Below are 25,050 nucleotides of genomic sequence, written 5' to 3'. Positions count from 1 at the left end.
CATAGAACGGTTACAACGAAGTAAATTCTAATATAACAAAATAAGTTATTCTGTATACTATTTCCCCCAACACCCTCCCTCTGTCTGGTCATATTCAACTTGGGGACTTCCTGTACCAAATCTGGTTCTACGTATTTAGCAATTCTCAATTGCTAAATCGCATTTCTCTTGAGAAGAAAGTATTTCTGAGATAGAAAGGGTGCCCATTAAAACAACCTGGAGCCTGAGGATGATCTCGGAGAAGGACAGTGAATTAGGATAGAACTGATGGGATATGAAAAGAAGACTCCTTCCCAGCTCCTTCCATTCTTTGGCCAACATGCATTTAACAGAAACATCAATTGACAAAACTACCTACCTGAAGGCTCTTATAGGGCCTAGAATCTTTGCTGGGTTTTCCTTCTGAAAAGGACTTGCCATGTTCATAATCAAACATCTGATGCCCTGGCAGCCGGTGATCCACATCGCGATACTCGATGTTTCGGTAGTCAGTATCTTGCCTTCCAAGGAAATCCAGGCCACCTTCACCCTTTAACCCAAGATCAGAATCGGATCTTTGCTGCTGCTCCCCCCCAGAAAGCTGCTGCTGTTGCTGCTTGTTAGCAAAGGTCTGAGGTTGCTCCTCTTGGTCCTGAAGAGTAGGAAGAGGTCCACGGCTATTTTGAAAATTGTGTGAAGTGTCATCTTCAAGACCCAGTCCAAGTGACTCCTCTTCTCTGGCTGGTGCTTCTGAATGTTGAAATTCTCCTTTTTGGCTACCAAAGGGAGTTCTATCTAGACCAAGTGCAGACTCCTCTCTCTTGCTGGTGCTTAAACCAGAGCCCTCTCTTTCTGCTAAAGGTACAGTAGATTGGTTGCGCCTAAAATCTACAAGGCTTTGATCCACGGGAGGCATTTCCCTATCTGAAAAGTCCATAGGAGGAGCCACATCTCTGCTCCTAAAATCCTGATCAGATCGGGACCTGTGCCTGTTTCTGAAGTCTGATGATGGTGCATTTCTGTTTCTGAAGTCCAAATCAGAGGTGCCCACACCCCTGAAGTCCAAATCAGGTACATCCCTATTTCTGAAGTCTGAATAGGAATGCTCTCTGCCCCTGTAGTCTAACTCAGGCACATCTCTTGCCCTAAAGTCTGCATGAGATCCATCTCGACCTCTGAAGTCTAGATCAAAAGACCCCCTTCCCCGGAAGTCTGATGGAGGTTCATCTCTGCCCCTGTAATCCATATTATGTGCTTCCCTATCCCTGTAGTTCATACGGAATGTCTCCCTGTTCCTGTAGTCCACTGAAGGAACGTCCCCACCTCTGAAGTCCATAGGTGGCCCTTCTCTCTCCCGGAAGTCTCCAGAATACATATCCCTGCCCCTGTACTCAGAAGAGGGTGGCTCCCTACCTCTGAAATCCATCTGAGACTCATCTCTGCCCTGGAAGTCAGATGGTGGGAAATCTCTGCCCCTGAAATCATGGTGCCCCTCCCCGCCTCTGAAGTCACTACGTGGTCCATCTCTAGCTCCAAAGCTGAAAGAAGGTTCCTCTCTGTTGGCAAACTGAGGATTGAGGAGGCCTGTGAGTGCCTGGATATCAAAAGGAAGTGATTCTCTGCCAGAGAAGTTGCCAGAGTGTCTTTCTTGAGCAAGACTATCAAGGGAAGGAGGATATTCCCTGTTCCACCCGGGAGCAAACCTTTCTTCTTGGCTCCCACTGTAGAAATAAAGACAGTATTATTCATAACGTGCTTAGAGTCTGAAATCTACACAGCAGCACATTCTTCTCTAAACTTTATAGAGTTGTGTAACAGTCTAAGATCCGCAGAAGATATTGATGTTTGGCAGTTTAAGATGAGGCAGCATACGACAGGTGTGAGAAAGTAAACTTGGGTGCTCCCATTTCAGCACAATTTCCAGAAGCACTCAACAGGGAATACCTGCAATATTAATGGGTTAATGATGGTAGCAATCCACATAGTCCTGCACTGCACACAGCTCTGCAGCTGTTCAAGGTTCCACCAGCTGGTGTGTTTGTTTGTTCATTAGCATCACCAGCACACGCCTGCAAGGAACCACTTGAGCTTAAGCTCTCCGGGCAGTATTACAAACAGCTAACTTAACACGTCATCCTGAGGCACATAAAAGCAGAGGTTACCAAACATGCTCTATTAACATACTACAGAGACTCATTTATGCTTCCTTGTGCTGGAGTCTAAACTGGCAAAATGCTGAAAGCTATCAGTTCAGACTTCAAGGATGCCTCACAGGAATATGCCAACAATCAACATTCAAGATGATCCTGTGCTCGTGCCTCCAGACTGGCTGTCTTACACCGAGTTTACAACACTATAGCTATGAGCTCTCCTGATACCTGCATAAAACCACTCAGGAAGAGGTTTCCTCTTACGACGGTTTTTCAAAACCCAGTGAGGTTTGGTTTTTTTTCTTTTGAGATGGAGCTACCTGATTTTTCATCTAAGCGAGGCTCCAATACATTTTCAAAAAAACAGAATAAAAAAATATCAACACATTTTAAAATAACACCAAATGCTACCCAAATCAGTGGTCATTTCCTTAGCAACTACAGCAAGTCATGTTGTTCTTCAAGTTTCACTCCAGAATCACTCACCAACAGAATGCAAGGTGACATTTGCATAGTTAATCAAACCATATACAGATTTCCTAAGCTACACGCCCCTGTTTCACCACCATGTAGAACAGTAATTAAAACTTGGTTCAAGGTTAGAATTCCCCACCCAACACAGTAAAGAATGATGCCAATAAAATCCCCTTAAAAATCAGCAGGACAGCACTACTGATATCATCACAAAACACAATCACTCCCTCATCAATACCGTTAAGACATGTTCTGGAGGATACTGGTTTTCAGAGCTCAAATGTCATCAGCTTTCTCAACACATTACAGTTAGACAATTATTTGAAGTATTCTTGTTGCAGAAACCTAAGGTATGCCATGAGGAAGTACCTTTATCATGCTGGTATTCAAGTAACTGAGGTGGACACATGAGCAAAGGATGAAAGATTTATGCACAACAGAGGAAAACCCTAGCTTTTGGTGCCTCCATTTTTATTTATTTTTTTTTATACCTGGAGCCCTCTTGCAAACACAGGGCCTAGTAACAACCAGAAGAATGTAAACTAAGCAAAACATCAGGCTGTGCAGGTCAGTTGCGTATGAATCTTTAAAACAGTTCCAGTGACATTCAAAAATGTCTTATGAAGGAGTAGCACCAAGAACATGGGGATATACGATCTACTTAAACTCATGGAGAGAACTAAACTCTCACAGTTTTCATAAAATCCTGTGTGCAATGAAAGTGACAGTATTTCTGAAGTTAAGGCAAGCACGAAGGTTGAAGACAATCAACATCACACTATTAGGTGCTTCTCTTCTAGGTCTTAACAGTGCATAGCACCAAAATCCATATGGCATATCATCACCTTAGCTTACAACAGCTAAACTAAGCATCGCTAGAAAAGGTGGTGTGGAGAAGGAATAGAAATACTAAAAGCAGCTGTTGTTAAAAAAAAAGAAATTAAAAACAGAAATGCAGAAAGTTACACTGTCACTTAATGTACCTATTCTTTGGCAATCACACCTAGCTCCACACAGACCTCAGAACTTTTACCAAAATAGTCTGCTTACGGGAGGATGCGCAGAAATACTGACAGACAGAAAGTTCCTATGGCTTATGGTATTTAAGAATGTTGCTGAAACAAACTGTACATTCAAATGCTTACCGAAAAGACCCCATTCTGTTGCCTTGTCGATGGTCTCCCCACATTTTTATCTTGTCTGGTACGTTTCCAGAAACAGTTAATTCACTCTAAGAACACCAAGACAGCACAACCTGCTGAATAAATAACATGACAATAAGCCACAAGGCAAAGAACACATATCACATAAGGAAAACACTGCTGGTTAGAAGGGGCCTGAGTAACATCCGATCAGGATCCACAAATATACAAGACCACACTCAGGCATGAATGTATTTAACTGTTGCGTTTCTCCATGTTCAAATTTGCAAGCGTCAAATGACTTCTGAAATCAAACTGTCAATATGGGTGGGCAAACAATTTGATATCTGCTTTGATTAACATAAAGCTTTCCAACATACTGTGCTGTCTGACACTATTTGGAGTGCAGCTAGAAACGTGAGAACGCCACAATCTACAAACAACGAGGACCGCTGCCGAACAACAGTTTGTAATTAATGTTTAATCCAAACTATTTTTGCCAAAAGCTCTTTGCTGTTCGAGGAAACGATCACTACCATTGGTCTACTATGGTTACTCTGCCCTCAAAAGTACATAGATAACAGAGTAGGCTTTGCCAATAAATCATTACAGGCACTGTTTTCCAACGCTGCCCTCATCAAGCCAAGTGCCGCAAATAACACTTGCCTCAAGAGAGTTCTAAAATTTCATCCACTTCCACCAGCGGAGAAGGTGAGGATTTCCTGGTGATTGCCAAAGCCAGGACTTGAAATGGGAACTACTTCCATCTTTCCCAAAAAAAAAAGGTTGCAGCAGAGCGTAAAGCAAAATGAGGTAGCTAGCAACCTGATGGTGTCAAACCTACTCTGGCTAGTCCAGCTGCAGTGGTTCAGGAGGGCTGCCGTGCCACCAGACCAAGGCTAGGAGACCTGGGACTCACATGCTCTTACAAAGCAGCTCAAAAGCAGGATTAAACTAACTGCAGTGGTTAGGTGGAACAGAAGACAGTACAGTCAGCACCAGGCCTGTCTAGAGCAGCTGGTGTTGAAGAAAAGCACACAAGATCCTGTTTCTTCTCATTTCCAAAGGCCAGCGCTGCCGTATGGGTGGCAGGTTGACAGAGGTTATGACAGACCTTACACCAGGGAGCGATTCCAGATGCCGCTGCCAGCAGCCGCCTGTGCCAAGGAGCTAAATGGAGCTGCCCTGCCAAGAGGGACTACCCACTGCTGCCAGGGTCCATCACCAGCCGTGGGAGCCAGGGACAGCAAGGCTTGGCAGGCCTCAGTGTGCAAGGGTGTGATGGCTGATGAAGGCAACCTATACAACCACCACTGATCCATCCACTGTAACACCATTTCCAAAGAAACAGGTTCATTCAATTGGCCACTCAAGCCCGAGAACACTGGTCTCCTCACGTTTTGCATGGCTCTTGATGCAACAAGCACCTCCCTGGTCCCAAAGATTTCCTCCACAAGCTCTATCATTTTTTTCTTTCTCGGAGGTGAATCTAAGAGAACTGACACCATACCCTCCACAGAGAGGACAGGCAAACAGAGGTGGTTATGGCAGTCATCATTACGGGTGGCTGTCATCAGCCAGTCCTTTTATCTATAATCTTTTGCAGCCTGCAGACATGGTGTTTCTTGTTCTTCCCTTTTGGATTGCCTCCCCCACTCCAGTTCTCATTAAGTCAACAAGCTCACCGATGTTTAAAAAAAAAAAAGAAATCCTTTGCCAGCTAGGAAATGTTTGGATATAACGTTCAAATTATCAGACAGGGAAAAAAATACCATTGGACTGATATCAGGCCTGGCATAGATCAGCAGAGCCATGCAGCAACATCCATGAGTATGAGGTCACGGTTCAATAACACAGGCAGCAACACTGGCTCTGACAGTCCCCTGTTCAGCCTGATACGATTTGCTCCCTCCTCTCTGCCTTTGGCAATGCGCAACGTGTTAGTTGTGCCAACTTGTGCTTTTCTGGGTCTGCACCACAAATGACCCTCCGAAGAGAGTTATATTCAACCCAGGTTATTTCAGCAGTACGGTTTACTACCCAGCCCCACAAAACAAGGTGATAGCAAACTGCAGGACAGGGACAGAAACTTCTTAGACTGGCTTCCACCAATGCCAAGATCTCCTGAAGGTACACCCTGCTACAACTGCTCCAAAAGGCGCACGCTGTGATGAGACGCCATCAGGACTGACCCTTCAGGTAACAGCCAGCTCAGCTCCCACCTCCCTGCTCACAGGCAGACGCTGGGAGACAGGTCAGTGCGAGTAAGGCTGTTTGCCAAAGACACACCAACAGAGCCTGGGGCTGGGGCCAGGCCAACAGCAAAGCACGGCAAAAATCCACCCTCAAGTGCTAGGAACTGTGCATCAATTAGTTTTGCCATAGTTCAGTCACAACCACACATCTGAAGGAGACGGCAACAAAGGACTCTTCAGAGTGACACAGTAACGCAGCCGCAAAACGCACAGCGTGGTCCAGTTACTAACAGAGCTCAGATTCAGAGATCTTTTAAGACAATAATTAGCTGTTACAATTATACTGAATATTCAGGAGGGCAGATATGCATACTGAAAGTACACATTACGTTTCCCTCCTCCTATCCCAGCTGGCTCTATTTCCTGGTGGCAAAGCCTCAGCTCCAGTGAAGATACAGAAGGTGCAACTCAAAGGAGGGGAAGCTCTTTTGTGGTCTTAGTTCCTCCAACGACCGATGGTCCCGCAGCCCTCTCAGCAGACATGAGAGACTGATGGAGCTCCGGACGCTCCCTGGCAATTACACCCAAGGACCTCCTCAGGCCTGTGCCCCTGCCCTCCTCAGCGCACCCCCAGACAGCCCAGTGCCTGGCACTGCCGCTCAGGGGACATTCCCAGTTCCACTTTCCAAACTGCACGTGTCAAGCCTGACGGCAGACTCTTCTGGATCTCTTATTTCAATTTACATCATACTATGGTAAAATAATGGCATCGTACATCAGAATTGTGCAACTGAGCCAGACTAAGAAGCTGGCCTTCTTAAGGAATAATTAAAGATTTCTGGCAAGGGGCAGAGTGAGGAATGCCAGCACAGTCCTCGAGCATCTCCTCACCAACTTACACCCAACTTTGCACCTTGTTTTCCAAATCTGGGGGGAAGAGAGGAGAAATTGGTGACGGATTAGACAAGGTGAAGTTTCAAAGAGATGCTATTTTCAGAAAAATACTCCGATACTCACAACTTCTCTCCAAACAGATTTTGCCAAGACTGCCAGACTTGGTATTTATAGACCACGAGAAAATCAAACACATAACTACACACAAGACTATGCTTAAAGAACAGAGGAAGTAATTTGCTGCGGAACAACTTTCTGTGCCTAGTGAAGTTTTTGTAAGACTGAAGAAAGGAAAAAGCCACTGTGAAATTCAAGTACTACAGGAGGTACAAAAGAAAATGTTTCTCCAAGCTATGGAAACTGCAAGTAGCCAAGAAAGCCTGTTATTTCCAATGTTAAAGTTGAAGATGTCTAATCCAGAAGTGAAGAAATATCAAAACCGTGCCACTGAAGTTTGAAAGCGGAGGGAGAGAACTATTTCAGCTCTTCTAGGTGTCAGGCTGGAGGTTTGGACTTAAAAAAAGGGGATGTGTGTGCTTTTCAGCTGTATGATACTTTTAAAAACATGTATTAGAAACAATTAGGTGAATTTCTAAACACACACACACACACCCCCCCCATTACTATCCTGACCTTGCCTGTCCCAAAGGATTTCATGAGCACATTCCCAACTAGGGAGTGTTGGGAGAGACTTTCACACCACCAACGCCCTGCTGGGATAGGAAAGCGTATTCCACCTTCAGCAGCGTTTCCAAAATTAACACCACACATCAGCAACACCACCAAACTCTTGTGGTGCCAATTGTTTTAAAAAACAAAACGTGAGAGGTCAGCGTTATTATTCCCAGTAGTTCGCAACCACTGCATTACCAGGCCTCTACCTGCCTCCAGCATGAGCCAGGCCACATCCTGCCTCCACCTAAGCCTTTATTTACAGTCCAAAATCCCATTTAGCCCATCACTAGGGATTACTATCAGCTAACACGCTCCCAGCGGCAGCTCCAATCACCTTTCTCTGCACCCCAGCATGAATGCAGCCCACTTTTTGTCCATCCCTTTTAAAAACACGAGTGTTCAGAGACGCTTTTCAGGGAAAGGCATGTGACATGGTGTGAAAGAAGCCCTAATTTTGACCAGGGCCTCACAATAATAGAGAGATACCCAGAAACACCACAACCACTGACAACGACACAGAGGGCAGGCCCCAACGCTCGGCACAGCCGTGCGGGACACCCCACGGTACTCCCATACCGGGGACCGAGCTGCCCAAGCCCACGGCCCCTGGCCCAGCTGGGGCGCGGGGCTCCGACGAGGAGACTGAGCCCACAGCCAGCCTCGGGGCCGCGGAGCCAGGACCCGCTTCCTCACAGCTCGCAGCCGAGGCAGCCCTCCGCCTCGGGCTATCCCCCCATCTCGGGTGACCCCAAAAGAGACACAAAGACCCCCGCCTCTATCCTGATGGACTCCACAGGAGGAACCCTTTGCTCCTCTATCCCTGGTGGCCCCTAGGAACGGCCTCCCCCCACGGACACTCCTCTACCCCGGACAGCCCCACGGGAAGACACCTCCCCATCCCGGGAGACCCTCAGGAGACTCCCGCCCCGCCGCCCTCTCTCGGCACTGAGACCCCCCCCCCTTTATCCCAGGGGACACCCCAAAAACACAACCCCCCCCCCCGGCCCACCGCTTCCCCGTTCCGGGTGGCCGTACGGGAGGCTCTGCCCCGCCCCTGTACGCCGGGAGACGTCCCCGCTCCCCTCCCGTACGCCGGGAGATCCCCGGGAGCCGCCGCCCCCGCTCCCCCACCCCGGCGGCCCCACGCCAGACCCCGCACCCGCGCTCCCCTCCCCAGGCAAAAGCCCACGACCCCCGCCGCACCGGGAGACCCCGGCCGGGCCACCGGGGTGAGGGGCCGCCCCTCACCTTCACCGCCGCCGCCGCTCCCGCCGCGCCAGGCCCAGCGCAACCACAGCGAGAAACCGGAACTTCCGCTCCCCGACGCCCCGCGCGCGGGGCACTCTGGGAAGCGGAGTCCGGTCCCCGCCGGTCGCCGCACTACCGCTCCCGCCATGCCCCGCGCCGGCAAGGGCTACGGGCGGACTCCGTTTCCCAGCGTGCCCCGCGCGGCGGAGCCGGCGCGGCCTGCCGGGAGTTGTAGTCGCGGAGGGGCGGCGGCGGGGAGCGGGGAAGCGGGGGCCGCCTACAGCTCCCATGGTTCCGCGGGGCCGGCGGCCGACCTTGGGGCGGCGAGGCCGGGCCCGGGCAGGCCGCGGGGGGCGGTTCCCGCCGGGCCGGGGTGCCGCGATGCCGGGGGCACCGCGGGGGCCGGGGCCGGGGGCAGGGCGGGAGGCGGCCGCCCGCCGCCGGCGGCGTCGTCGTCCTCCCCCTCGCCCCGCCTAGGCCTTTGCCGGGGGCTGCCGGGCTGCCCCCGCCGCGCCGCTCGCCCGGGCCTCCGGCGCTGACGGGAGGAGCCGCGAAGGTCGGTCCCTGCGCGTTGTCCTTCGGGGCTGGGGTCCTCGGGGCTGGCGCTTCCCCGGGGCACGTCGGTGCTCGGGGAGCGGGGACCCTCCCCGGGGCGGAGGAGGGACCGGGACCGGGACCGGGACGGGGAGACCCTCATCCGCGGTGGGAGGGGGGGAGCTCCGGGGAAGGGCAGCGGTCTGGCAGTGGTGCAGCCGGCCAGGCGAGGACGGGACCCTAATCCGCAGCCCGGCACCGTCCCGGGCTGTTGGGGTGTTGCAGGCTTTTGGGGTCGGGCTCCGGCTCCGCCAGGTGCGGCGTTACCTGCCGGGCTTGGGTCTGGGGGGCAGGAGGTGTCACGAAGCACGGAGCGAAGCCGCGGCTGGTTTCGGAAGCGCGGGGTGCTGGGCCAGCCTGCCTTCCTCTTGTTGCTTTCCCTTGTGTGCCTGCCTTCGCTTTTGGGCCGGTTTCCCCGTCCCGGGTGGGGGGCAAAGTGCGGGCTGGGGGCACGGCCGGGCTGTGCCCAGGAGGGCTGACCCACCGGGCAGGGGCTTGAGAGGGCACCCTGCTCGCAGGAGGTTGGGCCATCTGAGCAGCCGTGGCCTCAGGAGGAGCGTCACCAGCCTGGTCTCATCTCAGCCACCTAATCCAGGCCAAGGAAGGCCATAAAACCCGCCCTTGGCAAACATGAGGCCTCTGGGGTTGTCGGTGTGCGGGACCAGCCCCATCCAGGGCCGTCTCCCTTTCCTTTCGCTGCTGGGACGCGGCGGAGGGAGGCTGAATGGCTTTTCCAGCGCTCGGGGGAAATCGGGGCCAAGCCTGGATGAAAGGTGCTGGGGCCGGGGGGCTGGAAAGAGCTGGGGCCGCGGGAGGGAGGAAATCCTGCTGGATTAGAGCGGCTTTCCTGACGTCTCACCAGGGCTCGGTGGTGCTTGCTGAGCCAGCGGGATCGAGACGACGATGCTGGCACGGCCCCGCTCGAGAGCAGAGCGTTTCGGGACCCATTTTGCAGGTGAAGGAACAGAGGGGTGACATTGTGGGTCACATGCAGGTCCTGCCCCGAGGAATGGCTGCAGATGTCCACAAGAAGAAAGGCTGGGAAGTGCCCAACGGGTCCCTGGCACCGGGAGATGGGCAGCACGCGGAGCGGTCCGAGAGCCCCACGCCAGGGCTGGCGCAGGGGACGGAGCCAGGTATGGGGGCAGAGCTCACCGCAGGGGTAAGCGAGGGGAAAAAAAAAAAGCAGCTCCTCATTATGCAGGCTGGGCCCTTCGCAGCCCCGCGGGCAGGGGGAGACGGGCCCGCTGGCTGCTCCCCACCAGCAGGACCCGCAACCCTGGGTGCCACGGAATGGGGAGAGAAGGGCAGGTCCCTCCCTGCAAAGCCCTGTCCCTTTTGCACCCTCCGTCCACCCGCTGCCTCAGTATGGGGGACAGGCGGACGGATGCTGCACAGCCCATTGTTCCCAGGGGCGGGCCAGGAGGGAGCCATGTTCGTGCACACCCGCTCCTATGAGGACCTGACGAGTCCCGAGGACGGGGCGGCCGCGGCACGGAGCCCGGAGGAGAGGCGGGGGGAGCCGGCCGAGCCAACCAGCATGGAGCAGATCAGCAAGGACTTCAGCGAGCTGAGCACGCAGCTCACGGGCATAGCCCTCGACCTGGAGGAGGAGATGAGGCAAAGCAAGGAGGGGAAGCTGGAGCCGTCCCCGCAGACCACCCGCCGCGACTCGGTGCTGTCGGGCAAGGAGGAGGAGGATGTGACCATGGACGCCTGGCGCATGCACCGGAAGCACGTCTTTGTGCTGAGCGAGGCGGGCAAGCCCGTGTACTCCCGCTATGGCTCCGAGGAGGCCCTCTCCAGCACCATGGGTGTCATGATGGCCCTGGTGTCCTTCCTGGAGGCTGAGAAAAACGCCATCCGGTCCATCCATGCAGGTACCGCCCTGGGGGGGAGTGGGACAGGGCAGGTGTCACGGCCTGCCCGGCGCCGTGCCCCTGCCACCGTGGGCCACGTTAGCTGTCCCCAGGGGCAGATTGGTTGCTGGGGGGAGGCTGCAGCCTGGCTCCCCCTTGCAGCCCCAGGGAGGCAGGCTTTTACAGGTCTGTCCCCGGCCCCCCGGGGAACTCCCTCCCAAGCAGATGGCTACAAGGTGGTCTTTGTGCGGAGGAGCCCGCTGGTGCTGGTGGCAGTGGCGCGGACCCGGCAGTCGGAGCAGGAGATCGCCCACGAGCTGCTCTACATCTACTACCAGATCCTGAGCCTGCTCACCTGGACCCAGCTCAACCACATCTTCCAGCAGAAGCAGAACTATGACCTGCGCAGGCTCCTGGCTGGCTCCGAGCGCATCACTGACAACCTGCTGGACCTCATGGCCCACGACCCCAGCTTCCTCATGGGTGCCGTGCGCTGCCTGCCCCTGGCCGCCAGTGTCCGGGACGCTGTCAGCACCAGCCTCCAGCAGGCCAAGGCCAAGAGCCTGGTCTTCTCCATCCTTCTGTCAGGGAACCAGCTGGTGTCTCTCGTGAGGAAGAAGGATCAGTTCCTCCACCCCATTGACCTCCATCTGCTCTTCAACCTCATCAGCTCTTCTTCCTCCTTTCGGGAGGGCGAAGCCTGGACTCCTATTTGTCTCCCAAAGTTCAACTCCAGCGGCTTCTTCCATGCCCACATCTCCTACCTGGAGCAGGAGATGGACCTGTGCCTCCTGCTGGTCTCCACCGACCGTGAGGACTTCTTCACCGTCTCTGACTGTAAGCGGCGCTTCCAGGAGCGCCTGCGGCGGCGGGGGGTGCACCACGCTCTGCAGGAGGCCCTGCGCACCCCCTTTTACAGCGTCGCCCAGGTGGGCATCCCCGACCTCCGACACTTCATCTACAAGTCCAAGAGCTCTGGGCTCTTCACCAGGTGAGGCCCCCAGGGAACCATCGGGCCAAGGCTGTGGCGTGGGGCGTGGGGCAAACCTTCTCCACGAATCCCCTTCTCCTGGGGGTTAACGGGGTGCTGTGTTCCTGCAGCCCTGAGATTGAGGCACCCTACGTGCGGGAGGAGGAGAAGGAGAGGCTCTTGGGGCTCTACCAGTACCTCCACAGCCGGGCTCACAACTCTTCACGCCCCCTGAAGAACATCTACTTCACAGGCCCCCGTGAGAACCTCCTGGCGTGGGTAAGGGCTGTCTGCAGGGTTTGGGTGAGCCCATCTTCTCCGGTACTGCATGGTGGAGTAAGGGGGTGGTGGCACAACGCAGCACCAGCTCCATGGTCCCCAGGGTGGCCCCCAGGCCATGCACGGTCCTTTTGTGGGTGAGCCTGCTCCCATGCACCCCTGTGCCAGGGAGGGACAGGCAGGGATATCAGCAGGAGCTGGTGAGCTCCAGCACCAAGGGCTGTGCCGTGCGCTGTCATGAACTCCCCAGTGCCACTGAGAAAACCCACCCTGGTGTTTGATCCTCCCACTTCTGAGAAAACCCCATATAGGGTACCCCACTGCCACCATATGTCCCTGCACCGGAGCCCCTGCGCCTGTTCGCAGTAGCCCATGGAGGGAAGATGCGGTGCCAGCCCCAAGTGGGGCACAGACGTGTTCCCAGCATGTACCCTTCTTTGCCCAGGTAACCAGCGCCTTCGAGCTCTACATATGCTACAGTCCCCTGGGGACCAAGGCTGGTGCCATCAGTGCTGTCAACAAGCTCATGAAGTGGATCCGCAAGGAGGAAGACCGACTCTTCATCCTCACGCCCCAGACCTACTGATAGGCATTGCCCAGGGCATGGTGCCAGCCGGGGGAGCCCCTGCTGTGCCAGGGAGCCTGTCCCCCGGGGAAGCCCGGGCCGTGAGTCCAGGGGAGAGGGCATGGTGGGACTCCAGAGCGTGGGGAAACCCACCCACGGGACTGTCCAACCTGGGTGTTAGAGATGGGTTGCACAGCTGCCAGGGGAAGGGGTGAGCAGGACTTTCTCTCATTTGCAGGCAATGCCCCCAGCTGGGGGGACTGCCCTTCCTCTGCAGCCCCTGGCTCCATCCCTCATTGTGGGGGTCCTGGAGTGGGGCTACTGGTACCCCGGGTTGCTGGAGGAGAGCTGAGACCCTGGGACCTGCTGCCTGTGCCTGACACCCTCCTTTCTCTGCCATCCTGCAGCTGTGCCAAGGGTGGGGGTCCCCGGGGGAGAATGTGGCAGCACTCGGAGGACCCCTGTGCTGCTGTGCCCACAGATGGTGGGTGACACCACCCAGGTGGAGGACAGGGCTGGCCTGGGGCATGCACGGCTGCTCTCCCTGCCCTGGGGGAGCCAGGCCCCCCAAGTGCCAGGTAGCCCCTGGCAGTCCCGAAGCCCTGCCCTGGCAGGTTTGCCCCCTTGGTGTCTGCGTGAGCCTGGACCCTTCCCACCGTGGCCTTGAGAAGGTTGTCCCTGGGGTCCCTGGCAGGCAGGGTGGTGGTGGGTCAGCCTGCCCTGGCTGGGACAGCAGGGTCCTGCCCACCTCCCCACGAGGACACAGCAGCCCCAGAGAGACTTGGGGTACCGGGGTGCCCATCGGGGTGCTTGTGGGCTCATGGTGCTGGCTCCGGGCAGCGGACCCTAAAGGGGAGGCTCAAGCACAGCCCCCTGGAGACCCCACTGGCATGGGGCCCTGGTGCCCCCCCAGCCCCAAGGAGGGTCTTCCCCTTGGCGCAGGGCTACCTGTCCCCCAAACCCAGCCCCTCGAGCCAGTTATGCTGAGCTTGCTGCATGGGGGCCACCTCCTCCCCATCCATCCCCGGGCACTGGTGTGGGGCTGAGCACCCGTGAATGCACGGCGGGCACAGGCCGACCCCATGTTTTGGGGTTGTCAGCCGAGCACTGGGGTGGGTGTTTGAGGAGGGGCAGAGCCACCAGGGTGGCACCCACACACCGAGGGAGCTGGGAGGGACCTGGCAGGGCTAGCGCAGGGACTCTGCTCCTGTATTTATGCTCCTGCCAGAGTGTAATCGCTTGTCTTTTGCTCATAAACATTATCTGGACCCTAAGTCAAGTCTCGTCATGTTCATGCGTGTCCACTTGGGGGGAGCCAAGCTGGGGGGGAAGTTTGGTCCAAGTTTGGGTATGGTGCAGTCCAGCCCCAGGGACCTGCTGGGGGCCGGGAAAGCTGACGGGGAGCAGTGCAAGGTAGCCGGGGCTGTGCTGGCAGGAGGCAGAGCCGGCCAGAGGGTGGGAGCGGCGAAAACCCTGGGACGAGCTGGCCAGGGCCAGATAATGTTGAAACCGAGCGGGAGACGGAGGAAGGAGCTGTTGGGTAAGGCGTGGGGCCAGCGTAACTGCCGGGCCTTGCACAACGTGGGGCGGGAGCCTGGGAGGGCTGAGGCTGGCCAGGTGACAAGGGCAGGGGAACCTGTTTTCGGTGTGTTCAGCCCCTCCTGGGACCAAAGTCCCCCCAGCAGCGCGAGGCAGCGTCCTGCTCGGCCGGAGGAAAAGTCTGTGTGCGCAGCTGGGGCCCGCAGCCCTACTGCCCGAGGGCAACAGGGCACTGGGAGGACAAATCCGTGCCGTGCATCGGGATGTAAAGCATCTTCCTTCATCCCTGGGAACAGCAGCGAGTCCCGGCAGCGCTTGCAGCTCCTGCCACCTCAGGCAGCCCTTGATGAGGGGGGTGAAAAGGGACACGAGACAAAGAATGGGCACAACAGAAATAACCCCCATAGCTCTCCTCACAAAGCTGTGGCTGCCCTGGCCCTGCTCTTGCCCCCCCAGCTGGAATCCCCGGTTCTGAGCCTGCCGTGCTCCCAGGAAGGCTGCCTCGCCGGCCTGGAAGTGAGCGGCCAGCGTGGTGCCAGCACGGGCAGCTTCGCAGAAGCTGCGATTTCACGTGTCGGGGTGTCGACACGGGTGGCCCTGGGGCCGGGGGCTGCGGCAGAGGGGCCAAAGGGTGCCGACGTGCCCGGACCCCACACGCACCCTGGGATGCTGGCAGCCGTCTCTCAGCCCTGGGGACCCTCCGACGGCCACCCGGTTGGCGCTGGCCTGCCAAGGCATCGCGCCGTGTCCCGACCGGGGGCCTCCGTCTCTCGCCCGTGTCCCTTTTGGGCACCGTGCCCACCCAAGCTTGTCCCCCCGGGGTGCCCAGCGAACCCTCCGGGCACCTCGGTACCGTATGCTTCCCCCGGGCTCCCGGTTCCCCCGGGTACCCCCGTCCCCCCGGGCTGCGTGTGCCGGTGCCGGCCCTCGGGGAGCCCCGCACGGCCCGGGGGCAGGGCCCTGGCCCGCCCCGGCCCGCCCCGGCCCGCCTCGCCGCCTCCGGCACGGCCCCCCTCCGTTCCGTTCCGTTCCGCCCCGGCACGGCACGGCACGGCCCGGCAGCGCCCAGGTGAGGGCCCCGCCGCCCGGCACGGCTCGGCACCGGACCGGACGGGACGGGGCGGTCCCGGAGAGCCGGACCCGACGGGGATCCCGGCTGGGAACCGCTCCCGGCCCCGGTGAGCTGGAGCGGGGGGGGGACGGACGGGACGGGACGGGACGGGACGGGTCGAACGACACGGCCCCGGGGGGTTACGTCGGGGTCCCTGTCCCTGGGGGCTGGCAGGGGACTTGTCCCAGTCCCGCGGGGATCCCCTGTCCCCATTGCTGTCCCCGGGGCTGGCAGGGGTCCCCATCCCCGGCCCGGCCCCAGGGGGCCCTCGGGGTCCTTGTTCCCGGGGGGGGGCTGGCAGGGTCCCCATTCCAGTGCCCAGGAAGGGGGTCTTGCAGGGCAGGGATGCCTCCGGGGGACAGGCGAGGGTCTGGGAGGTGGCAGCGGGCAGGATTTGTCCCCCCCTGCCGCAGGCAGTTTGGCTTCATCTCCTGCTCGCGGTATTTGGGAAGAGGTTTGGTGCGGCCGATCCTTCCCCGGTAGCGCCCGTCATCGGCTGGCCCCGGGGGACCCCGGCACCCCCTGCCCCACACACAGCTGCGGCAGTGCCCTAAGGTCCTCACCTGACTACGGCAGGTAAAACCCTTTCTCCTTTCATTTCGCAGATGCAATGGTGACCCGTCCTCCATGCGTCCCGACCCCGCTCGGTGCTGAGCACCATCGATAACCCCACACGGGTGGCACCGTGCAGCATGGGGCTGTCACGTCGCGTGTGCCTCTTGCTGGCGCTCGCCTTGGCCCCGCTGGGTGCCGACACCTGGCAGTGCCCCCGCATCCCTTACAGCTCCACCAGGAACTTCTCTGTCCCCTACACGCTGCCTGGCCTCGACGCCGGCAGCCCCGTGCAGAACGTCGCTGTCTTCGCCGACTCCGCCGGCCCGGCCGCCGTCTTCGTGGCCATCCGCAACCGCATCCTGCTGGCCAGCCCCGAGCTGCGCCTCCTCTCCGCCCTTGTCACCGGCCCGGTGGGCAGCGCTGAGTGTGAGATCTGCCGCCTGTGCCCGGCTGCCGCGGACGGCCCCGAGGACACGGACAACGTCCTGCTGCTGCTGGACCCGCTGGAGCCATGGCTGTACAGCTGCGGCACAGCGCGGCACGGGCTGTGCTACCAGCACCAGCTGGAGGTGCGGGACGGCAAGGTGGCCATCGCGACCACGCGCTGCCTGTACTCAGCCACGGGGAACAGCCCTGCGTCCTGCCCCGACTGCGTGGCCAGCCCCCTGGGGACAAGTGCCACCGTGGTGGCCACCTCCTACGCTTCTTTCTTCTACCTCGGCTCCACCATCAACAGCAGCGTGGCGACACGGTACAGCCCGCAGTCGGTGTCCGTCCGCAGGCTGAAGGGCACCTTGGACGGCTTTTCGGACGACTTCCAGTGGCTGACGGTGCTGCCGCAATACCGGGACAACTACACCATCCACTACGTGCACTCCTTCGCCGACGGGGACCACGTCTACTTCCTGACGGTGCAGCTGGAGCGGCCGGGCTCGGCAGCGTACCACACGCGCCTGGCACGGCTCAGCACCCACGAGCGCGACCTCCGCCGCTACCGCGAGCTCGTCCTCGACTGCCGCTTCGAGTCCAAGCGGCGGCGGCGGCGGCGGCGGCACAGCGGCGAGGAGGACGCCGAGCGGGATGTCGCCTACAACGTGCTGCAGGCAGCCCACGCCGCCCGCCCCGGCGCCCGCCTGGCCCGCGACCTCGGCATCAACGACACCGACACGGTGCTCTTTGGTGCCTTTGCCGAGAGCCGGCTGGAGAGCCGGGTGCCACGGGAGGACTCGGCCGTCTGCGCCTTCCCCCTCCGCCTCCTCAACCAGGCCATAGAGGAGGGCATGGAGAAGTGCTGCGGCACCGGGCACCAGCCGCTGCTGCGGGGGCTCAGCTTCTTCCAACCGGTGGAGTACTGCCCGCACAACGTGAGTCCCCCGCCCCGTGCCGCGTCTGTCCCGGTGGGCCTGGGGGTTGACTGGGACGCGGGGAGGTGGATCTGGGATGCCGGGAAGCACTGGTAAAGCGGGGTGGACCGGGGTGGGGGGGGGGGGGAGAGCGGCGTCGCCCAGGTGTGAGTCAGCCCCGCCAGCCGCCCGCTGCCTATGGCAGGGCCCGCCGCGTTTCGCCAACCCTGGCCGCACCGAGGAGGCAGGGTGCTGGCATGGATCCGGTTGCACGCCCCACCCCGGGCACCCCGTGCTTGCCCGCGCCGGGTGCCGCAGACTCATGTCCCAGCACATGGGCGCACCGCTGCTTGCCACGCATCGGGCCAAAAGTCCCTCTCCTCGGTGTGACTTCCCCGGGGAACGCCAGCTCTGGCCCCGCGGTGACTGTCCCCGGCGCTGGGTCGTTGACGGCCACCCTCTCCAGGGGGACTGGGAAGCCACCGGGCCTCGGTGCTTCCCGGGCCAGGGTGCGTTGGGTGCCCAGCCACTCCCACCTTGCCCCCCCCGGGCCCTGGGGCCACCGCCTTCTCTGGGCAAATAAACCGCGGGCGGAAGCGCAATTAGTCACCGGGGTTTCTTGTCTGCCGCAGCCGTGGGGCAGGAACGCCGTGTCCCAGGGACAAGCTCCAGCACGGGCGGGATGGGCGGGCATCCCGGCAGGGCCCCCTCTGCAGGCAGGGTCCCAGCAAGCACCCGTGACACGAGTTTTGGAGTTCTCAGCCAGGCGCGGGGCAAGGTGCAGCCAAATCCCTTCCTCTTCCCGTGCGCGGAAGCAGACGGCTCACTGCCGCTGACTCACGCCACTGGCAGGGCGAGCCGGGGGGGGATCCCCGGCCCCGTGCATCAATGGGGGGCCAGTGGGGACCCCCTGGTGCCTGGGGTCCCCCTTCATCCCCAGCCCCCCGCTGAGCCCTGGGGACGGGGAGGGCTGGTTTTGGGGTGCTCGCCGAGCGGTGCCGGCACGGATAACCACATCCAGATGGGGTGGGAGGGGAGGGCAGGATCTGACGCTGTGCGGGGGCTGCGGGAGGGGCTGCGGATGTGTTCTTTCCCCCAAAATTTTCCCAGCCTGCAAGGGAGCTTAGGCAATCGGGTGCTCCCCAGAGTATTTTGTGGCTGGAGCTGGTGCCCACCCACGAGGGTATGGGGGGATCGGGGTGCTGGGGCTGGCTTCAAGGCACCCACCCCACGCTTGGCCGCAGGTGAACCTCTCGGCACCGGTGGCCAACACCAGCTGTTGGGACCAGCCCACCCTCGTCCCCGCTGCCTCCCATAAGGTGGACCTGTTCAACGGGCACCTGGCCGGCGTCCTCCTCACCTCCATCTTCGTCACCGCCCTGGGGGATGTCACCGTGGCCCACCTGGGCACAGCGGAGGGACGCATCTTCCAGGTGGGATGGGGAGGCCGGGTGGTGTGGGGTGCTCCCAGCGGCACGTGGGGTGTGCTCAGCCCCCTGCTCTGCCCTGCTGCAGATGGTGCTCCAGCGCTCCAGCTCCTACCTCCTCACCTTGGCCAACTTCTCCCTGGGGGAGCCGGGGCCGGTGCGGGGTGCCATGGGGCTGCAGAGCCGCTCGCTGTTCTTCGCTGCTGGCACCAAGGTGAGCGGGGGTCCTGGGGGGTCTGGAGCGGGCGCTGAGCCCCACGTTCCCCGCTCGCCTCCGCTCTCTGTCCCCAGGTGTGGCGCCTGAACGTCACCGGTCCTGGCTGCCGCCACTTCTCCACGTGCCAGCGCTGCCTGCGAGCTGAGCGCTTCATGGGCTGCGGCTGGTGCGGGGATGGGTGCACGCGCCGCCACGAGTGCGCCGGCCCCTGGGTCCAGGACAGCTGCGCACCCGTCCTCACCGACGTAGGTCTGCGCCGCCGTCTCCCCCGCTCCCCACATCTCCCAAGCACTCAGATGGGGAGGGAGGTGGCAAATGGGGTGGCACGTGGTGGGACCTTTGCTGTGTCCAGAGACCCCCTCCCCGGGATGGGCGTTGTGCCCCCCCGGGCAAGGGGCTTTGCGGACCCACAACTGTCACCGGGCTTTTGGGGTTCAGGGTGACACAGGTGCCTCTCCCGCAGTTCCACCCCCGGAGTGCCCCGCTGCGGGGCCAGACGCGGGTGACGCTCTGCGGCATGACATTCCGCTCCCACGCGGACCTCTACCCCCGCCGCAGCCCCCCCGGTGCTTACCGGGTGGCGGTGGGCCGGCGAGGCTGCACCGTGCTGCCAGAGGAGAGCAAGAGCCACAGGTGCGCGGCGGTGCCCGGGGCGGGGGGGAAACAGCAGCAGAGAGGGGTCTGGGGCTGCCCCCCCCAGCCTGGGGCTGACCCCCCATCATCGCCCCACAGACCCCTGCCCACCTCCCGCCGCAAGGACTTTGTGGACGTGCTGGTGTGTGAGCTGGAGCCGGGGGGCCCGACGGCAGCGGGGGGCCCGGCTGATGTGGTGCTCACCGTGGAGGAACCCACCGGACCCTCCAGCTTCCGTGTCCGCGGCTCCGCCACCCTCGGTGGCTTCGTCTTCGTGGTACGGCTCTGCGCTGGCGGTCCGGGGTTTGGGGGGGGGCGGGTTTGGCTCACCCACCCACGCCACCGACCCCATCTCTGCCCAGGAGCCCCGCATCAGCGCCCTGCACCCCCCGTTTGGCCCCCGGGGGGGTGGCACCCACCTCTCCCTGCGTGGCACCCACCTCTCAGCGGGGAGCAGCTGGCGGGTGATGGTCAACGGCTCCGAGTGCCCCCTGGCCGGGCAGCCCAGGTACGCCCCTGCCTTGCCCCCACCGGGAACAGCGGGGTCCCTGGCACGGGGACGCCCCCCCCGCAGTCCCCTCCAGCCATGGCTGCCATGTCCCCAGGCAGGGCGAGGAGGCAATTCGGTGCACGGCTCCCGCCACCGGTGGCCTGGGCTCAGCCCGGGTGGCCCTGTGGATCGACGGGGAGGAGTTCCTGGCCCCTCTGCCCTTCCAGTACCGCCCCGACCCCTTCATTTCGGCCATCGATCCCAGCTGCAGCTATGAGTGAGTGCGTGGGCTCCCTTCCCATGGGGGGGACAGCCCTGGCCTCCCCACCGCCCCGGCCAGGCTGGATGAGGCGCTGGGGTCCGCGTGCACCCCGGGGACCACACGCGCCCTGGGGACCACGTGCACCCTGGGGCCCTGACCCCTGCTCGCCGCAGGGGCTCGATACTCACCGTCATCGGCACCCACCTGGACTCGGTGTATCGCGCCAAGATCCACTTTGAAGCCGGCGGCGTGAGGACCGAAGCCGTGGTAAGCGCCGGAGCAGGAGGCCGTCACCCCCCACCCCGGCCCTACCCTGCCCGTCCCAGCGCCGGGCACGGTGCCGCACCGGCACCCAGCTTCCCCCTGCCCGCAGGAGTGCGAGGGTCCGCGGGCGCCGGAGCGGCTGCTGTGCCAAAGCCCGGCCTTCCCCTTCGAGAGCAAGGTGGAGACGGCGCCGGGGAACCTGAGCGTGCTGCTGGACGGTGCCGCTGGCCGCCGGCTCTTCCGCCTCCGCTACTACCCCCGGCCCAGGGTCTTCCCCGTGAAGCAGGAGGGCGGTCGCCTCCGCCTCAAGCCCGGCGACGACGAGATCGAGGTGCACGTACGTGGGGCAGCGGGGTGAGCCGGGGTGGGGGGGGTCCCGCTGCCGGGACCCCCGGGCTCAGGGCGCTGTGTCCGGGCAGCAATTGGGGCTGGACGCCGTGGCCAGCTGCATGAACATCACCATGACGGTGGGGGGCCGGGACTGCCACCCCAACGTGTTGAAGAACGAGGTGACGTGCCGCCTGCCCCGTGAGCTGCGCCTGCCCCCGGCCGGGGCCCCCGTGGAGGTAGGCACCCCCCTGGGTGGGCGACCCCCCGCCTCGGTGTCCCCCACCCCGTCCCCACTGAGCCCCTGCTCGCCCAGATCTGCGTGAATGGTGCCTGCGAGGCGCTGGGCTGGGTGCTGCCCCCCCCCGCCTCGCTGGACGTGGCCACCAGCCTGGCCCTGGGCATCGGTGTCACCTTCCTGGTCTGCTGCATCCTGGCCGCCGTGCTGCTCCGCTGGCGCTGGAGGAAGAGAAGGGGTGAGTGCCACGCTCGCCGGGCGCCCCGCTGCCCCCCGGTCCCCCGCCACGCCGCCCCCCGCTCACCCCGCTGCTGCCCGCAGGGACGGAGAACCTGGAGCTGCTGGTGCAGCCCGGCCGCGGCGACCCCCCCACCACCACCCAGCGGCCCGGCGTCGACTACAGGGAGGTGCTGGGTAAGTGGGTGGTCACCGGTGGGTGGTGGGGTGCTGGGTGCCTGCCCAGCCCTCACCCTGCCTCCGCCTGTCCCAGCAGTGCTGCCCGTGGCAGGCAGTCCCAGCCCACTGGGGACCCGGGCACGCTTCGCCGGCACCGGTGCCAGTGCCGGCGTGGTGGGTGGTGGCTCCCCCGTGCCCCTGCTCAGGGCCACATCCTGCTGCCTGGAGAACCTGAGGCCGGAGCTGCTGGAGGAGGTGAAGGACATCCTCATCCCCGAGGAGCGGCTCGTCACCCACCGCCACCAGGTCATCGGCAAAGGTGACGCCGCACCCCGATTTGGCTGTGACGTCACCCGCTCGCCACGCGCCGTGCCAGCTTCATGCCACCTGTCCCCGCAGGGCACTTCGGCAGCGTCTACCACGGCACCTACACGGACCCGCTGCTGGGGGACCTCCACTGTGCCGTCAAGTCCCTGCACCGTGAGTAGCACCCGCTCCCGCGGTGTGGCCCTGCGGCACGGTCTTACGGCGCGGTCCCACAGCACGGCACAGCGGCGGGGCGCCCCACGGCTCGGCTCTCGGCAGGCATCACGGACGTGGAGGAGGTGGAGGAGTTCCTACGCGAGGGCATCCTCATGAAGAGCTTCCACCACCCCCAGGTGCTCTCGCTGCTGGGGGTGTGCCTGCCCCGCCACGGGCTGCCCCTCGTCGTCCTGCCCTACATGCGCCATGGGGACCTGCGCCACTTCATCCGCGCCCAGGAGCGGGTAGGGGGTACCCTTTGGGGGGGGGGGGGATGTGTTGGGGGGCCAAGGTCACCCCGCTCACCGCTCCCACCCCGCAGAGCCCCACGGTGAAGGATCTCATCGGCTTCGGGCTGCAGGTGGCCCTGGGCATGGAGTACCTGGCCCAGAAGAAGTTTGTGCATCGCGATCTGGCGGCCAGGAACTGCATGTGAGTGCGGCCGTACCCGCCGGAGCCCTGCCATGGGGTCACCCTGTAGGCACGGGGGGTGCTGCCTGGTGGCCGCCCCCCCCCCCCCGCAAAACCCTGTCCCGCAGGCTGGACGAGACACTGACAGTGAAGGTGGCCGACTTCGGGCTGGCGCGGGATGTGTTCGGCAAGGAGTACTACAGCATCCAGCAGCACCGCCACGCCAAGCTGCCCGTCAAGTGGATGGCACTGGAGAGCCTCCAGACCCAAAAATTCACCACCAAGTCGGACGTGGTAGGCACAACCCCTGTCCCTGTCCCCTGACCCCTGTCCCCATCCCACCCGCCCCCCCCCACGGTGGCTCTCTGCTCGGCAGTGGTCCTTCGGGGTGCTCATGTGGGAGCTGCTGACGCGGGGGGCATCGCCGTACCCCGGGGTGGACCCCTACGACATGGCCAGCTACCTGCTGCGGGGGAGACGCCTTCCGCAGCCCCGCCACTGCCCCGACACCCTGTGAGTGGGGCTGGGGGGTGGGCAGGGTGGTGGGGCGGGGTGGTCCCAGGGGGGCCACTGGTGCTGACGGGGGTGTCGGGGCAGGTACAGGGTGCTGCTGAGCTGCTGGGCACCGGCGCCCGAGGAGAGGCCATCCTTCACGGGGCTGGTGGGCGAGCTGGAGCGTGTCCTGGCCACGCTGGAGGGCGAGCACTATGTCAACCTGGCCGTCACCTACGTCAATCTGGAGTGTGGCCCCCCCTTCCCCCCCGCCCCCCTGGGGCAGCTGCCTGATGGCGAGGATGAGGATGAGGATAACGAGGAGGAGGAGGAGGAGGAGGAGGAGGAGGAGGAGGAGGAAGAGGAGGAGGACACGTCCATGTGCTGATGCGGTGCCCTGCGCTGCGGGGGCTCCTGGACGCCCATACACCATGGGCACGCTCTCCCTAGGAGGGTTGCGGTGTGCAGCCAGGTGTTATGGGACACCCTCCCTATGGGATGGGTGCTGGGAGGCAGCCGGGTCCTGTGGGGTGCTTTCCCACGGATCACACCCGGACCCTGCTGGGTGCTCCCCAGGCTTGGTCCCACACCATGGGCTGCCTGCACTGGCTGGGTGCTGGGACGCTCAGCCCCACGCCGGTGAGGCTGTGCCGTGGGGTCTGGGGCTCAGCCCCACAGCGGCTGGGTGCCACGGGGCCCCAGCTCAGCCCCAGCGGGTGCCATGGGGTGGCTTGGCCCACCCAGGTGTCCCATGGGGTTTCCAGCCCCTCGGCTGCTCGAATCACTCATTAAAACCTAATTATATTTGTTCCCAGGCTGGGCCTGTGTCTTTGAGGGGGGCCATGCCCCAGGTTGGCAGCACCCCTGTACCCCTGCGGGGGGGGGGGGGTGTGCTCCCCGCTCCGGGTTCCCACCCCCTCGGGGCACCCACCTCATGGGGGGCACGGGTGAGGGTGCACCCACCGTTCCCGTGCCAGCCACGGGAGGGCACCTGCACACTGGTGCTGGCGTGGCCACCCTGGGCACCGTCCCCCGTGGCCCCGCTCACCGGCGATCCCAAATGGCAGCAGGTGCCAAGCTGTGGCCCTCGCCTCTGTCCCCTTACCTGGGCGGTTGGGGCCACGGCGGGGAGGTGGCATCTCGCTGGGTACAGCCCTTTCCACCCTCTTCAGCTGCGGCTAAATATAGCCCTGGTGGCTGTGCCGACGGCTCTGCCAGCCGCGTGGGCTCTGCCAGCCGGGTGGGCTCGAGGCACCTGCCTGGCTGCGGGGCCAGGGTGGCTGTGGGGCGCGAGATGGTGTGGGGAGCACCACGCTTTTGGGTGCGGGGTGATGGTGCCCCTGGGATCCCGCTGCCTAGGGTGTGGGTCACGGTGCCCCGGCATCACGGCATGATGGGTGCCTGGGATCACGGTGCCCACGGGGTCATGATGCTCCTGGGATGATGGGTGCCTGGGCATGGGATCGGGGTGCCCTTGGGTTCACAGGTGCCTGGCCATGGGATTACAGTGTCCCTGGCACTGAGGTGCCCATGGGACCACGGTGCCCAGGACACGCGATCACAGTGGCAGACACAGTGGCACTCAGCCCACAGTACAGCCCGGTGCTGCCTGCTTTTGGGCACCGCTACCCACCCTGCCTGCCGGCACAGGGTCCTGGCGCGGCACACTGAACCGGCCTTGGGGCTGCTGCATGGTGACCAAGGTCGTTACCAGCCTCATTTAATTGCACCCTAATTGCTTCAGCTGCTGCCTGTGCAGGGGACAGTGCATCTTGTGCCCCAGGGCATGCCCAGAGGCT

General features: G+C 61.7%; 3 protein-coding genes across 11 annotated transcripts in view; 2 read left to right on the top strand and 1 right to left on the bottom strand.

Annotated features, from left to right (window-relative positions):
• RBM6 (RNA binding motif protein 6) overlaps window positions 1-8,845 on the bottom strand; it is a 59,716-nt gene extending 50,871 nt beyond the window's left edge. The window contains exons 1-3 of one of the 4 annotated variants that reach the window (XM_052775806.1): window positions 8,764-8,845; window positions 3,749-3,861; window positions 359-1,700 (exon numbers count right to left, since the gene is read on the bottom strand). In XM_052775806.1, the coding sequence (XP_052631766.1) occupies window positions 359-1,700; window positions 3,749-3,792 (1,386 nt within the window). In that variant the 5' untranslated portion in view covers window positions 3,793-3,861; window positions 8,764-8,845. Of the gene's footprint in view, window positions 1-358; window positions 1,924-3,748; window positions 3,862-8,757 lie in introns of those variants that run through there. The other 3 variants (XM_052775805.1, XM_052775807.1, XM_052775808.1) reach the window with 3 other exon arrangements.
• Window positions 8,846-9,094: 249 nt separating this feature from the next.
• On the top strand, window positions 9,095-14,298 carry MON1A (MON1 homolog A, secretory trafficking associated). 3 transcript variants are annotated; one of them, XM_052778348.1, is made up of 6 exons: window positions 9,095-9,313; window positions 10,346-10,487; window positions 10,764-11,231; window positions 11,433-12,201; window positions 12,312-12,459; window positions 12,905-14,298. In XM_052778348.1, the coding sequence occupies exons 2-6, from the start codon at window positions 10,361-10,363 to the stop codon at window positions 13,043-13,045; spliced, it is 1,653 nt and encodes a 550-aa protein (XP_052634308.1). In that variant the 5' UTR covers window positions 9,095-9,313; window positions 10,346-10,360; the 3' UTR covers window positions 13,046-14,298. The 3 variants fall into 3 exon arrangements, with proteins under 3 accessions (XP_052634308.1, XP_052634305.1, XP_052634306.1); XM_052778345.1 differs by having other exon boundaries at window positions 10,307-10,487; XM_052778346.1 differs by having other exon boundaries at window positions 9,096-9,313; window positions 10,307-10,487; window positions 11,436-12,201.
• A 1,301-nt stretch (window positions 14,299-15,599) lies between these two features.
• MST1R (macrophage stimulating 1 receptor) lies at window positions 15,600-24,061 on the top strand. Of its 4 annotated transcripts, none has more exons than XM_052776509.1 (21): window positions 15,600-15,632; window positions 16,280-17,593; window positions 18,817-19,005; window positions 19,088-19,213; window positions 19,291-19,461; window positions 19,680-19,849; window positions 19,949-20,126; window positions 20,212-20,357; window positions 20,455-20,616; window positions 20,775-20,868; window positions 20,975-21,202; window positions 21,285-21,431; window positions 21,509-21,668; window positions 21,752-21,844; window positions 21,921-22,145; window positions 22,226-22,306; window positions 22,412-22,593; window positions 22,671-22,780; window positions 22,888-23,053; window positions 23,136-23,272; window positions 23,357-24,061. In XM_052776509.1, the coding sequence occupies exons 2-21, from the start codon at window positions 16,367-16,369 to the stop codon at window positions 23,637-23,639; spliced, it is 4,275 nt and encodes a 1,424-aa protein (XP_052632469.1). In that variant the 5' UTR covers window positions 15,600-15,632; window positions 16,280-16,366; the 3' UTR covers window positions 23,640-24,061. The 4 variants fall into 4 exon arrangements, with proteins under 4 accessions (XP_052632469.1, XP_052632470.1, XP_052632471.1 ...); XM_052776510.1 differs by having other exon boundaries at window positions 15,616-15,741; window positions 21,924-22,145; XM_052776511.1 differs by having other exon boundaries at window positions 15,616-15,741; window positions 23,363-24,061.
• The last annotated feature ends 989 nt before the right edge of the window (window positions 24,062-25,050 follow it).

The sequence above is a fragment of the Harpia harpyja genome, chromosome Z (genome assembly GCF_026419915.1).
Source record: "Harpia harpyja isolate bHarHar1 chromosome Z, bHarHar1 primary haplotype, whole genome shotgun sequence".
In the NCBI taxonomy this organism is placed as follows: domain Eukaryota; kingdom Metazoa; phylum Chordata; class Aves; order Accipitriformes; family Accipitridae; genus Harpia; species Harpia harpyja.
Note: the sequence above shows the minus strand (reverse complement) of the source record. Positions and strands in the feature narration are given on the sequence as shown.

Coding starts and splice junctions, on each gene's coding strand:
- MON1A (XM_052778345.1), top strand. CDS start 10,340: ATGCAGGTCCTGCCCCGAGGAATGGCTGCAGATGTCCACAAGAAGAAA. Junction 11,232..11,432: donor CATCCGGTCCATCCATGCAG/GTACCGCCCTGG, acceptor CTCCCTCCCAAG/CAGATGGCTACAAGGTGGTC. Junction 12,460..12,904: donor GTGAGAACCTCCTGGCGTGG/GTAAGGGCTGTC, acceptor TTCTTTGCCCAG/GTAACCAGCGCCTTCGAGCT.
- MST1R (XM_052776509.1), top strand. CDS start 16,367: ATGGGGCTGTCACGTCGCGTGTGCCTCTTGCTGGCGCTCGCCTTGGCC. Junction 21,669..21,751: donor GCGCTGGAGGAAGAGAAGGG/GTGAGTGCCACG, acceptor TGCTGCCCGCAG/GGACGGAGAACCTGGAGCTG. Junction 22,307..22,411: donor TGCCGTCAAGTCCCTGCACC/GTGAGTAGCACC, acceptor GGCTCTCGGCAG/GCATCACGGACGTGGAGGAG.